Source organism: Eschscholzia californica, unplaced genomic scaffold (assembly GCF_041429995.1).
Source record: "Eschscholzia californica isolate CP2 unplaced genomic scaffold, dmEscCali1.0.p SCAF_2, whole genome shotgun sequence".
Classification (NCBI taxonomy): Eukaryota; Viridiplantae; Streptophyta; class Magnoliopsida; order Ranunculales; family Papaveraceae; genus Eschscholzia; species Eschscholzia californica.
In genome coordinates this window covers 40,662,070-40,677,054 of record NW_028238309.1, presented here as the reverse complement: position 1 = coordinate 40,677,054, position 14,985 = coordinate 40,662,070, and the positions used below count along the sequence as shown (strand labels likewise).

At 38.8% G+C, this 14,985-nt stretch overlaps 1 protein-coding gene and 1 long non-coding RNA gene across 3 annotated transcripts; both read left to right on the top strand.

Moving 5' to 3' along the window:
- Positions 1-248: 248 nt before the first annotated feature.
- Positions 249-1,971, top strand: LOC147557928 (ammonium transporter 1 member 3-like). The gene is made up of 2 exons (XM_086659491.1): positions 249-1,865; positions 1,914-1,971. The coding sequence occupies exon 1, from the start codon at positions 369-371 to the stop codon at positions 1,767-1,769; it is 1,401 nt and encodes a 466-aa protein (XP_086515617.1). The 5' UTR covers positions 249-368; the 3' UTR covers positions 1,770-1,865; positions 1,914-1,971.
- Positions 1,972-7,112: 5,141 nt separating this feature from the next.
- Positions 7,113-9,789, top strand: LOC147557927 (uncharacterized). 2 transcript variants are annotated; one of them, XR_015234218.1, is made up of 3 exons: positions 7,164-7,363; positions 8,010-8,087; positions 9,510-9,789. It is a non-coding gene; the product is annotated as an uncharacterized LOC147557927 (long non-coding RNA). The 2 variants fall into 2 exon arrangements; XR_015234217.1 differs by having other exon boundaries at positions 7,113-7,363; positions 8,010-9,789.
- The last annotated feature ends 5,196 nt before the right edge of the window (positions 9,790-14,985 follow it).

The following is a 14,985-nucleotide window of genomic DNA, read 5'->3' as shown; positions in this document are numbered from 1 at the left end:
AATTGTTTATAGGTGAAAATGTTTCTCTATTTTTCTTGGTCAAAACCAATATGAAGAGTATAATTATGATATCAATAGAATCTAGACAACCAAAACCGAGTTGACTACTGGCCCACAGGCCCGATTCTATCCACCAGTTTTTTTTGTGTGAGTGAGAATCCGAACAAGTATCAGCCTTTCAGAAATAACCCATTAATTGGTGTGACCATTCACTTATCTATCTACCATTCAATATTAATGTCACATATGTCAATTCTCACAGATAAAACCACCCAACAATTTGGGAATAAAGATTGAAACTGGAGTAATTCTATCTCTGTTCTCTCATCTCCCGAACTAGGTGAACCGATAACTTCAACTAGGTGGCAATGGAGGTATCATGGGAAGTCAGTGTAACCGATTCAATTAACACAATATATCTTCTGTTCTCAGCTTACCTTGTTTTCGTTATGCAACTCGGTTTTGCCATGCTCTGTGCTGGATCAGTCCGAGCCAAAAACACCATGAATATAATGCTCACTAACGTTGTCGATGCAGTTGTTGGTAGCATTTCTTATTTCCTATTTGGGTTTGCTTTTGCTTTTGGAACCGGAACCGATTCAAACCCTTTTATTGGTTCTCATTTTTTTGCTCTCATAGATATCCCAAATCAAAATTATGATTATAGTTTCTTTCTCTATCAATGGGCTTTTGCTATTGCTGTTGCTGGAATCACCAGTGGTTCAATTGCTGAGAGAACTCAGTTCAGTGCTTACCTAGTTTTCTCATTTTTCCTTACTGGGTTTGTTTACCCATTCGTTGTTCATTGGGTTTGGTCATCATCTGGTTGGCTCAGTCCTAACTCGTCGAATTTGTTATTTGGGTCGGGTGCTATTGATTTTGCTGGTAGTGGTGTTGTGCATTTGGTAGGTGGAATTGCTGGGTTATGGGGTGCCTTGATTGAAGGCCCACGAGTCGGACGGTTCGATGTGTTTGGTAAGCCCGTCTCGATGCGTGGTCATAATGCTTCACTAGTGGTTCTAGGTACATTCTTATTATGGTTTGGTTGGTTCGGGTTTAACCCAGGTTCGTTTAATAAGATTCTTGTGTCGTATCCAGACACTCCTGGTCAAGGTAATTGGACTAGTGTTGGTCGAACAGCTGTAACGACAACACTTGCTGGATCGACAGCTGGAATTGCCACGTTATTTGGACGGCGATTGCTCGTGGGTCATTGGGATGCGTTGGATGTCTGCAACGGGGTTCTTGCGGGGTTTGTTGCCATTACATCTGGGTGTTCCGTGGTTGAACCATGGGCCGCAATTGTCTGTGGGTTTTGTGCTGCTTGGATTCTTATTGGGCTCAATGTTTTGGCTCTTAAACTAAAATACGATGACCCATTAGAGGCAGCCCAACTGCATGGTGGGTGTGGTGCGTGGGGACTTATATTTACAGGGTTATTTGCTAAACAAGAGTTTGTAATAGATGCATATGATTCCGGTTCGGATCAACTGGGTGCAGGTCGTCCATTTGGGGTGTTAATGGGTGGTGGTTGGGGTCTGTTTGGAGCACAACTTGTTGAGCTTTTTGTGATTTTAGGTTGGGTTACTGCAACAATGGGACCTATGTTTTATACACTTCATAAGTTTAGGCTATTAAGGATATCGGTCGATGAAGAAATGGCCGGCTTGGATGTCTCAAGCCATGGAGGACATGCGTATATTACACATCCCGTGGAAAATCAACCTCGTTTATATGCCGATTACATGAGGATGCAAGACGGATCGTGATATTATGGCTCTGATTGTACATTCATATTTGTGGCTCCATTTCACATAAAGAAGTATGTACTTCTTTTTGGTTGCTTTCCTGTCTATATTTTTCACGTGTTTGTAAAAAAGTAGCTTATTTATTTGTTTGTAAAACTGTAAAAGTCTATAAGGAAGCAATAATGGTTAATAGAATCACGAACTATAGCATCCGTTTTCAAAATTCTTTTTTCCTTTGGTTTCCTCTAAACCCCCACTACCATTATTGCTCCACTCCGGTAATGGCCGACGTCAAACGACCATTGCCAAAAGTCTTAATTATTTGTTTCGGATCTTTCTCTTCTCTTGCGCCGACGACCTTCGACCACCACCACCATTAATCATGTCTAAAAATGGTTATTAATTTATCATTAAGGGTGTGAAGACTCAACAATCCAATTAGTGAATTACTCTCGTGATTCTGTGCCAGAACCTGCAAGAATCTCAGAACCCTCTTCCGTGCTCAAGTTAGTAAGTTGTTTTTGCAGTTAAAGAATTAAATTCGTAGTCTAAGTTTAGATATTGAACCTTGCATGATTGGTTAGGGCGAACCTGTCATCTTTATATAGCCTCCGTTGGCCGATATTGATAAGTGATGTAACACGAAAATGCCACATTTGAGGCGCTCAACTTAGACTAACTAGTCATTTTCGAGTGTTATGAATAATATTTTATGTGTTTTTCTTGTTTAGGTACCATATTTGGAGCTAAACATGGAATTCGGAATAAAGGGTGTGAATTATCGCTATCATTTCATGTGCCCAAAATGAGAGAAAAGGACTTCAAGCAAATCATATCAGAAGAGGAGTCAAAGACGAGTCCAACGGTGAAAACGGAAGTCAATTCCGAGTTCGGACGGGGAAGTTGTGAAAGAAAGAAGTCGAGGTTCGGTCTTAAAACAAAGATTTTATGAAGGCACCCCTTGATTCCTATGTGAGAAGCAAAGCCTAAACCCAAGCCCAAAGTCAAGAATACTCAAAGATGAAGGAAGGTGTAGAGATTCTAGGAGCACTCACTTGGGCCCAAGTCAACAAAGTCTAAATGAATTTACTAAGTCAAGAGAAACCTAGGGTTTTTAGTAGTGTAAACTATTCATCATCTTCTGCATTAAGAAAAATACACAAGTTGGGAGGAGGAGAGAGAAGGTGGCTAGGGTTTCTTCACCAAATCATCAACTTTTTAGGGTTCTTAGGGTTTGGTTTAATAGTTGAGCTAGAGAGAGTTGAAGAAGAGAAGGAGAGGTGCCGGCTAACTTGGCCGGCACCATAGAGATCGGGCACGGCATGGGAGCGAGCAGCAGCAGCGACCGGCACCGACAACAGCTTGCACGGCAGCTACCCTTCACGGCCAGCATGCGCAGACGAGCAGCACGCACAGCAGCAACGTGCAGCAGCTGCCAGCACGGGCTGTAGCTCCCACGGACGCGTCCATAGCACGGGACTTGCTCGCAAGGCACGGGACAACGGGTATCATGCACGGGACAGCATCTATGGGCCGGATCTAAGCTTCCTTTGGCCGGAAATCTTGATTTTGGCCGGAAACCTAACTTTCTTTGATCGGATTTTTCGTAGTGTTCCGACAACTTTCTTGATTCAAAACCTTAGGGCTTTTACTCCCCATGTCTTGATCTATCTTCTCATGTAGTTTGATTTGATTTTGGGTGAAAAATCTTTAGAGAGAGAAAGCTTGGTGAAGCTTTAATGGTGGATGTTCTTGAGATGGAGAAGATGATGATGGGTGCTATGGTGAAATCTGATTTTTACTCGGGGACACCCAAAAGTGTCATATTAAAGGGAAATCCGGAAATTCGCTACGGGGAGATCGACTACACTTAGAGACTTATTTTTTCTCGACGAACCTAGCCTCGAATCACATCGAAAAAGGGGGATTTCTCATCATCTTCTTTTCATTTATTATTCATTCCACATGTTTAGCTAAATCAAGTGTCGAATATATGAGATGAAATGTGATAAATTCGTGATTATGTTTAATATGATTTCATGTTTTGATTATGAATTGATGTTCATTTGATTCGATTATCGTTTCGATCGTATTTTCATGTGTCTTGTCATGCATTTCACATAGTTAGGCGACTAGACGACAATTTCGACGACTCGGGATTAACCGATTTAGGACGTTTATTTGACTAAGTATAATTTCCGGATATACGTAGTACTTATAGACATCACCTTAGGAGTCGAACATCGCTTGTATTTGACACATTAAATCGGACAATACATAGTTGTAGATTTATCATTATGGATTCCCGGATTTCGATACATGAACTCTCGTATTCGGATACTCTTGAAACATGATTTGAATGTGATGATTGGCTTATTATTTGTTTACATGTGAGTTTAATTGTCTTCGTCTAGTTTTATAAACTAGAAGCCTCGATCTTAATCGTCTAATTGACATGAAGTTCGATAATGTGTACTCAATTGATAATCGATACTTAGTGACGTTTGATCGATTACACTTAATTGGACATATTATGCTTATTAGTGTCATACTTGTTCATTCTCAATCCATTAGATAGTGTGTGTAAGTTTGATAGTCGATGCCTATTGCTTGTCATGTCATGTTGAATCTATGATCTCTTTTTCATTCATGCATTATAATTAGATATTTCATGCTTTTATTAAGTTATTAGATGAGATATGCTTTTTAGATAATGAATGATAGTTTAGGAATTTAGATTCATATGATAGTCAATCAAACATTCTTGATTTTGAAATGTGTTTTTAAAGAATATCTTCCGAAATCTAAATAGTTCATTATGTTAGATTTCGAGTTATATATGACACCTAGGATTGTCAATGTGGGTGAAGTTAATTACATTTTCATGCGAATAAATACATAGTATTTGTCATTGTCAATCTTGTGGATCGAAGTATCCGTCTCACTTAACTTTTGCCCGAATCAACTCTTGCCGTCTCCCGACTCTTGTTCCTCCGACTCTTCTCTCGAATCTCTCTCGCCCGTTTTACTTAGATAGTTTAGCTAGTTTATTTGTTTTCATTGTTTCTCCTCAATCAATCATTTAAAACCCCAACTTTTATCTTAGTTACTTTTCCGTTTTGTCTAAGTTAAGCTAATAATACTAAATCGACGGACAAGACCCTTCGGTATCCGAACTACCCTCCTATCCTTGGATCGACCCCGGCTTTGCCGGGTTACTACTTGATCCCTATACTTGGGGAATAGACCCTATTTTAGGGCCTATCAAGTTTTTGGCGCCGCTGCCGGGGATAGGTTTAGTAGTTAGGATATCGGTTGCTTGTTTGTTCAACGAGATACTTTGAAGAATGTAAATTTTTTTATATAAGACTATTATGGTTTTCATCGATAACAGTTCTATTTAGAGTTTCAGGAAATATGGTCTAGAAGGCTAATGTATGGGTTGAATTATGTTGGTTCAACGAGATACTTCGATATTAGAGGTTATATTGATTGAGACACTGTTGGTTATTAGAAGCATCGGGAGTTCTCAGGTTATCGTAGAATGATTCTCGGGGAGTTGGTTTCTTTATGACTTGTATAGATATTATACGGCCTTCTATTTTCTTTTATCGTCTTATAGACAACAATCATATGTTTCTCAGATTATGATGTCAACGACAATTTTGACTTGAATATATTATAGATATCTTCATTCTTTATTTTCCTATATTGTGGGCAACGGTATATTCTTATGTTATCGAGAATGCTATTTTCTTTGAGGATGCAGAATTAACGACAATTCATTCTTATATAGAGAGTATAGAGGCCTTCATTTTACTTTATCTTTTTATATCGGGGATAGTTATTGTTATAGAACAGTCTCCGATCAGATGGTAAGATGGAAACTCGGTTTCATTATTCAGTTGTTTGATATTCTAGAATTTGCTTCAGAGTATGAGGTTGATGTGGGAAGAGGATACATATGTGTCAGCTTATTCTATGGTTGCACATATTAGTGTTTAACCTCATTTTCACTTCATAATATTATAGTTTGTAGAAGAATTCAAAATATAAAGGGTTGGATCTAATTTGTTTATAGAGTTTAGCCAGATTGGTTTTTGGTTAGATGCAGTGAGTTTTTGACTTCAGAAATGATATAGCTTTTCTCAAGATCAGAGTTGGTATATAGAACTAAGGAGAATAATGGAAGAGGTTGGTTAGTTGTCTTCTTAGCATATGGTAAGCTTCTTTAGCATCGTAGTCGCTGGTTAAAAGGAGATCGAGAGATTACTTTTCAAGGGTTCATTGCATTATATAATAAATTGTCTGATTCCTCAGATTTCAGTGGGACTACTTTGGATAAGAATTCGAGAGTTGTTCGGAATGGTGGAGTTATCTAGAGGCGTGCTAGATTGAATTTTATATCCATTTCTCAATAGGTGTTTTACGAGAATAGGTTATTAAGATATTAGAATATAATCTATCTTTTGTTCGAACCGACAGAGTATTGTGGTGCATGTATTTTCATGTGACAGTGTTTTCTCACAACAAGAACAACACTCAGTTTATTCTCGTCAGAATGGTGTCATTTGAGTTTTGTCTGGGAGCTTGTGGTTGTCAGCATTTATAGAGTTGAGTTGTAGATCTTCTTGGTTCAAATTGGTAGAAGGGAGAAGGGAGTCTTGTTGATCATCGACAAAGTCTCCTCAGTGCTAAGGAGAACTCTCTTCTTATGCGGAGTCCCCTGATGTAATGGTTCAGGAAATTTTGACTTCGATAAATTACCACTGAGAGTTAGGGAATCCTAAGGAATTTACAGGTTACAGAAGTTTAGGTTGGAGTCAAAACTGGTTGTTGTCTTGGTTCGAGTCTTGTGATGGGTTGTGTTGATATTGGCAGATGTTGTTTCATTTTCGACTCTCTTCGAATTTCGAGGACGAAATTTCAATTAAGGGGGGTAGTATTGTAGCGCCCTGACCTTCGAGTCGGAGAATCGGACGAATTGGATCGTCAAACAAAGCTAACAATTTTCAATAGTTGGTTTCGAGTATTTATTTCAGTTGATTCAGACAACTCATTTGATATATCTCGCGAAATAATAGATTTTGACTAGTCACATGTAAAGACCGAACATGGTTTGACTATCGTTTCGTGTTCGATAATTTTCTTCGGTATCGAAATTAACGGGACCACATAGTTTTTTCATGGTTAGTTGTGGGGTGAAAAAGGGAAGAAAAAGTTAAAGCGAGGGTTATTAAGTAATTGATAAGAGTGGAATTAGTTGGCTATAAGATTGGAGGGACGGGTTTAAGAGGTATATAGAAATTAAGGACTCAAAAGAAAATTAAATGGCATGGGCACCTCAAACCGGGACATGTGGCACCCAAAACCAATTTGGTTGGTTTAAAAGAAAACCAATTTATGTTGTCTTGCATGCAAGAGGCGTTTTAAATGGTCCCACGTCATCCCCATCCTTGTATATCCATCTCCATCCTTTACCAAAGTGATTTCTAAACAACCAGCAAGTGTTAGCCGTGAGAAATAAAAAGGGTTTTTGTCCGTGGGTTGGTGTTTGATTTCCTTCGTCGGTTTCTTCGCGTTCGGTGGTCGGAATTCGATGAAACTTCTTCCAGGTAATTGTATTCAAATTGTTCTACATATCTATCCGTTCAGAATTTTCAATTTCGTCAGTATTTGGTGGATTTATGATGGTTATATCGATAACTATATTGTTATACTAATTTCAATTGGGATCAGAATTTGGAGCTATTTATACAATTATTATTCAATTTCTTCGAATGATTTATGTTTAGGATGATGTTTAGGAGATTGTAGACTATTTCGGGGTGTTCAAATATAGATGGGGTGCTGCCGAATTATTTTAGTGCTCGAATTTCATATTTGGATCAGTTTTATAATGAATTGGAATAAAGATAGTTACCCGAACTTTGTCGTATTTAACATAAATGGATAGGTTGAGTTATGGATTTGTAACATTGAGTTCATTTTATGATTTGATAGTTCAAGATTCATAGTATTTGGTTCATTATATAATTTGTCAGCTTATGGGATATCGGAAATGTAACATAGAGTTTATGGGAAGTTGGTTGGTTGGTTTGTATGAATTTCAGGTATCCGTCGGAATGTTTATGTGATCTCTATAGTGCCGATAGGACATTCCTAGTATAGTTTCATTCATTTTATGCATTCTTGCTTTGCAAGAGGAGTCTTGACAGTTATGTAACTGTCAAATGACCGTTTTGTCCTTTTATATTCCAGTTGGACTAATGTACTGCAATAGGGAGCTCGAGGAGAAGTGGAGCCTAGTCAGGAGCACCGTTAGAAGCGCAAGGAGAGGTAGGATCCTACGAATCTTACTTGGAGCACGGGTATTCCCCGTTTCACCATTATATATATATAGTCATTTTTCTTCTTTTTATAGTTCTCTAGTTCAATTTATGATATGATATGGTATGACATGTATGTATGTGGTGTACTCTATGTTATGGAGGTTTCACTTTTCAAAACAAATTGGTTTTTCTGAAAAATAATCACATGGAGGCGGAATCGCTTGATCTGTGTGATCGTTTTGTGTGAATTGTAAACACGTGGTGGCGGAATCGCTTGAGCTGCGTGTATAACATGGAGGCGGAATAGCTTGATCTGTGTTACGTGTAATGGTTGTTTTACCACGGGCATTGGTTGGTCCCCTTGTTTATTTTATGTTATGGATTAGCCATGAATTATGTCAAGGGTTACACTCGGTTCGTGGCCAGCCGTTTGGTAACGACCATTCTAGTTTACCCGGAATGGGGTCCGGAGAGGATGGGAGTTGGGGTATTCCGACCCTTGGAGTGATTAGGAGACTGACCCAATGCCATGCTTGTTTATTTATTCTGCTAAACCACTGGTGTGTGTTGTTTGAATTCTGTTGTGAATGATACTTACAATGTTTTCACCGAAATGAAAGAGGGTGTTTACCCGAGTTTTCTTAATAAGAAAATACTAATTCCCTGAAAGTGGACACTTGTAAAAGCTTGGCTTTAAACAGGGTTTACCCTACCTTGAGACATGAGAACGCTCTTCTCCTTTGGGTTGATGGGACCTTTAGGAGGGCTCTGTTCTTGTAGCTTTGGGAGCCTATCAGATCATTTAATACTATTATAGGTTCATGCATATGTTTGGGTATTCTTCGAATGGTCAATGAGTTACCTTGCGAGGAAGCGTCAGATCTGGCCGGAGATAGGACGCGCCTCAAGATGAGATAATTGTATCGCCGTGGGTATATGGCTCTGCTACACGACGATGCTCTTATAGTCGTCTGGATAAGTCATGACATATTCTAAGCGTACCATTGTTTGGGTGAGATTTACTATTCGATGCGTATTGAGATCACAAGCCAGCCCGATGGGCGATGATGACGAAGGGAGAGTTACGGAAGCTCTTACCGGGGTATTACGTGGATCCATGTGTACACTGCAGTAGTCAAACGTTCGATAAGGCGCCGCCTGCCTACGCACTAACAAAGGCCGAACGGTTCTTCCTAGCCGAATAGTAGGTGACCCCGACTGAGGGCGTATTCAGTCATGATCTTGGTAAGCTAGAAGAATTATCTTGCTATATTGCTTTGCTTCGTGTGCATATTGATATCTCTGTATATATGTAACACTTATAACTATTAATGTATTAAAATGTTGATGTGTGTGGTGCGGGTAGGATGTCTAGGTATCCTACTGAGCTGACCTTCGGGTTATCTCATTCCTATTTGTTGTTGTTCAGTTGCAGGTATTGGTGACCCGGAGTGACATAGTTTACTTCGACGGTTCACATTATGTAAGATTATAATTTCTATTATATTTTCAATATAATCACAACGTTAATATTATATATGTATCATCTAGAATAGTTAGGATCGTTCTCTCACTTGTTTGTGGTTGTACACATGTAAATAGTATGCACATTATCACTTTTTATTTGATGTTATTGCTATTTAGAAGTTTGTGAGATATGTATGAATGTTGACAGGTTTTCAGGTTTGATATGTTCAATTTATAGAGGAGACTCTGTCCAAATTCAATCTCTTCTGTGAATTGTCCATATAAATGAATTCAAATTGTTTTTTATCTTTATGAAAAACTATTTCTGGGTTACATATATTTTCCGAGCATATTTTTTAAATGTTGAAACTATATTTGATTTTCCGCTGTATTTGTTCTTGATTTGTAACCCGTGATGTGAGTTTTGGCTTGGGTTTATATTTGAAACTGGTTTGAGTTAGTATTAGACCGAGTTTCTTTTATAAACTGCCTGGCAAACCGTGATTCGGAACACGGGGCGTCACATCTACAACTATGTATTGTCCGATTTAATGTGTCAAATACAAGCGATGTTCGACTCCTAAGGTGATGTCTATAAGTACTACGTATATCCGGAAATTATACTTAGTCAAATAAACGTCCTAAATCGGTTAATCCCGAGTCGTCGAAATTGTCGTCTAGTCGCCTAACTATGTGAAATGCATGACAAGACACATGAAAATACGATCGAAACGATAATCGAATCAAATGAACATCAATTCATAATCAAAACATGAAATCATATTAAACATAATCACGAATTTATCACATTTCATCTCATATATTCGACAATTGATTTAGCTAAACATGTGGAATGAATACTAAATGAAAAGAAGATGATGAGATATCCCCCTTTTTCGATGTGATTCGAGGCTAGGTTCGTCGAGAAAAAATAAGTCTCTAAGTGTAGTCGATCTCCCCGTAGCGAATTTCCGGATTTCCCTTTAATATGGCACTTTTGGGTGTCCGCGAGTAAAAATCAGATTTCACCATAGCACCCATCATCATCTTCTCCATCTCAAGAACATCCACCATTAAAGCTTCACCAAGCTTTCTCTCTCTAAAGATTTTTCACCCAAAATCAAATCAAACTACATGAGAAGATAGATCAAGACATGGGGAGTAAAAGCCCTAAGGTTTTGAATCAAGAAAGTTGCCGGAACACTACGAAAAATCCGATCAAAGAAAGTTAGGTTTCCGGCCAAAGGAAGCTTAGATCCGGCCCATAGATGCTGTCCCGTGCATGATACCCGTTCTCCCGTGCGTTGCGAGCAAGTCCCGTGCTATGGACGCGTCCGTGGGAGCTACAGCCCGTGCTGGCAGCTGCTGCACGTTGCTGCTGTGCGTGCTGCTCGTCTGCGCATGCTGGCCGTGAAGGGTAGCTGCTGTGCAAGCTGTTGTTGGTGCCGGTCGCTGCTGCTGCTCGTGCTCCCATGCCGTGCCCGATCTCTATGGTGCCGGCCAACTTGGCCGGCACCTCTCCTTCTCTTCTTCAACTCTCTCTAGCTCAACTATTAAACCAAACCCTAAGAACCCTAAAAAGTTGATGATTTGGTGAAGAAACCTTAGCCACCTTCTCTCTCCTCCTCCCAACTTGTGTATTTTTCTTAATGCAGAAGATGATGAATAGTTTACACTACTAAAAACCCTAGATTTCTCTTGACTTAGTCAATTCATTTAGACTTTGTTGACTTGGGCCCAAGTGAGTGCTCCTAGAATCTCTACACCTTCCTTCATCTTTGAGTATTCTTGACTTTGGGCTTGGGTTTAGACTTTGCTTCTCACATAGGAATCAAGGGGTGCCTTCATAAAATCTTTGTTTTAAAACCGAACCTCGACTTCTTTCTTTCACAACTTCCCCGTCCGAACTCGGAATTGACTTCCGTTTTCACCGTTGGACTCGTCTTTGACTCCTCTTCTCATATGATTTGCTTGAAGTCCTTTTCTCTCATTTTGGGCACATGAAATGATAGCGATAATTCGCTCCCTTTATTCCGAATTCCATGTTTAGCTCCAAATATGGTACCTAAACAAGAAAAACACATAAAATATTATTCATAACACTCGAAAATGTGACATTTTCGTGTCACATCAATAAGCAGTTGAGATGAGGCTGCGAGGATCCATCGTCTCCGATAAAACCATGATATTGTGGAGTTTTTTAAATTTTGAGGTGGCGCCACCATCTTTGGGGTGGTTATTTGGCAGTTTCAGTCGGTTACAGACGGTTATTCCCGTTTTCTCTCCTTCTTTTTCTCTTGATTTTAATTATCTTGTCGAGATTTAGTCTCTTTTCATCTATCTTCTCCTATTTTCTCTCTACTTCGCATCCTCCATTCTCTTTATTTTCTCCTATTTTCTCTCTCACATGATATGGAAGACAACAACTCAGATTTGTTACAACAATTTGCGGAATTGACAACAGATGAACCATCTATTCAAACGGTTGAGGGTTTTGATCAACTTAGTTTAGAACCATCAATTATTAAACATGGAGTTCTTAAATCCTGCAGTGATAAACGAATTGACATTAGTCAAGCAATGATCCGTTTATCTAAAGTATTGTACGGACCAAATAAGTTCACACTTACAGAAATAAAAGAAAATCATTTTCTTATTCATTTTTCAACAGGAATGGAATTAGAGATGGCCATAGATCGTTCTCCATGGGTTATTATGGAAGAATTAATCATCTTACAGGAATGCAACGATCAATAAGCCCCAATTGATCATACTTTCGACAAGGTGTGGCTATGGGTTCAGATGCATGGAATTCCCATGCGACACCTAAATAGTACCCACATCAACAGGCTAGCCTCAACAATTGGAAATTTTAAGCCTACTACTCAGGAAGATGCTCTCAAATGGACGGTCTTTGGGAGAGTTCGGGTTGAAATTCCTATTGCTAATCCATTACCTAAAAGAGTAAATTTGAAGTTGTCTAACACTCAGTTAATCTCGGTTGAACTGAGATTTGAGAAATTACCCAGGTTTTGTCACTCTTGTGGTCGTATTGGCCACACTATTACTTTCTGTCCTACCCTTTTACATTTCGGAGATATGCTTAAGTTACGTTTAACCGAGGAACAACGAGCATATCTTACGTTGGCTATGGAACCAAAATATCGTGAAAAATTCAAAGTTCCTCTTAACATTAGGGGAAATGGTAGAGAAATTGAATCTTTTACAGGAACAAATTTCTCTCACAAGTCCGGTTTACTTGGGCCAATTCCTGATGGTAGAGACCCAGAACATGAGACCATTTTTGTTTCCTCACATAATACTAACTTTGGTGTTGTGTTGGATCAGATTAATAAAGTGAAGCGAACCCGCTTATCTTCTCAGGGTCACAACAATTCCGCTCTCCCATCCACTCTAGTCAACGATGAAATACATACTGAAATAAATCCAGAACGGGTAGTAGAAGATGATGATAGAAGAATCGCCAAAAGGATGGCGAGACAAGCTATATTAAAATCTCTGATGGAACAGGTCACGGCTACCTTAAAGCCGATGGAAGAATGAGTATATTTGCATGGAATTGTCGGGGCATAGGGAACGACCCGACAAAAAATGCTTTATTTCAGTTCCTTAGGGCAACTAGGCCCAGTATTGTATTTTTATCCGAGACTAAACTATCTAATATATGTACTTTTTCTTTTATAAATTATTTAGGTTATAATAAAATGCATCAAATTCCCTCTACTGGCAGAGGAGGAGGACTTGCCTTACTCTGGACCGATGATATTAGTATTAATATTAATGATGCCAACCCGAACTTGTTTCATGCCACAGTCTATGACCCTTCTATTAATAATAATTGGGACTTATTTACTATCTATGGCCCTCCCCGTGTTCAGGATAGATTATGTTTTTGGAATAATTTAAAATTGAGATTACCCAAGTTACTAATCCGTTTGTCTGTATTGGTGATATGAACGCGATAGGTAACTGCTCAGAAAAAAGAGGAGGATCTACAAACATCCCTTTTATGAATCAATTCCAGTCTTTTATCCAGCAATGTAATCTAATTGATCTTGGCTTTAATGGACCGGCATATACGTGGACAAATAACAGAGATCGTTTCCATCTTACTCAAGAAAGATTGGACAGGGCATTGGCTTCTTCTGATTGGCTACTTCAATTCCCTGACGCGGGACTGTTCCACTTACCGAGATATGCAAGTGACCATGCTCCTATTTTGCTAAAATTAAAAGTGGTAGGACAAATATTACCGACTATTCAACGTTTTGAAATGGCGTGGACTAAACATAGGGAGTACAAAGATACTTTTGAGACCAACTGGAATCAAACACAAGGGAATTTTTACGAAAAAGCCCAAACGGTTAAAACTAATCTGATTGTGTGGAGCAAAAGATCTTTCAATATGCTTAGGGACAGATTAAAATCTCTACACAAAAGATTAGTGGACATTCAAGCCCTAAATGTCACTAATGAGACCATGGAGCTTGAAAGCTCAATTCAAGAGGAAATAATTTATTTAGAGGAAGTGGAAAAATCAAAAAGTGAACAAAGGGCAAGACTCAAATGGGTTCATAATGGCGACCGCAACACAAAAGCTTTTCATGTAGCAATGTCTGTTAAAAACAGAATTCATCAATTAAAACTGCAATCAGGTAACCTAAGCTCAAATGAAACTGAAATTGCAAATGATCTAATTAGTTTTTTTCAGAATTTGTTCACAGCTGAACCAGTTAGTCAGCCGCCAATGGAAGTTCTTCAAGCTTATAAAGTGATTTCAGACGAAAACATCAACGCCATCTCAGGAATTCCAACGGCAGAGGAAATCAAAGGAGTTGTTATGGACATGGGAAGAAATAAAAGTCCGGGACCGGATGGTCTACCTTGCGATTATTTTCAACTCAACTGGGACAATTTTGACAATGAACTCATACAATACATTCAAAGCATATTCAACTCAGGTTCTTTTGATTCTTCCCTTAACTTAACAACTCTTGCTCTGATTCTTAAGGTCAAAAATCCGAGTTGCGCTTCTGATTTTCGCCCCATCTCACTTTGCAATTCCATTTACAAATTCATCACGAAAATAATTGCAAATTGTTTGAAACCTTTCCTCGAAGATAATATAATGTGGACTCAAAATGCTTTTGTACCAAATAGACAGATATTGGATAATATTGTTATCACTCAAGAGTTATTACACTCCATGCATAGGTCTAGGGCAAAAAATGGGAGTTTCTCACTTAAAATGGATATGGCAAAGGCATATGACAGGGTGAGTTGGCAATTTATGGAGCAAGTCCTAAAGGCCTTAGGCCTAAAAGGAAAACTTCTCCAGCTTATTCTTGCTTGTCTTACCACCCCTACTTTTAATATTCAGGTCAACGGTCACATTTATGGGAGCTTTCAAAGCTCTT

Bases quoted from the DNA above. Each gene is read 5' to 3' on its own strand.
- LOC147557928 (XM_086659491.1), top strand. From the start codon at position 369: ATGGAGGTATCATGGGAAGTCAGTGTAACCGATTCAATTAACACAATA.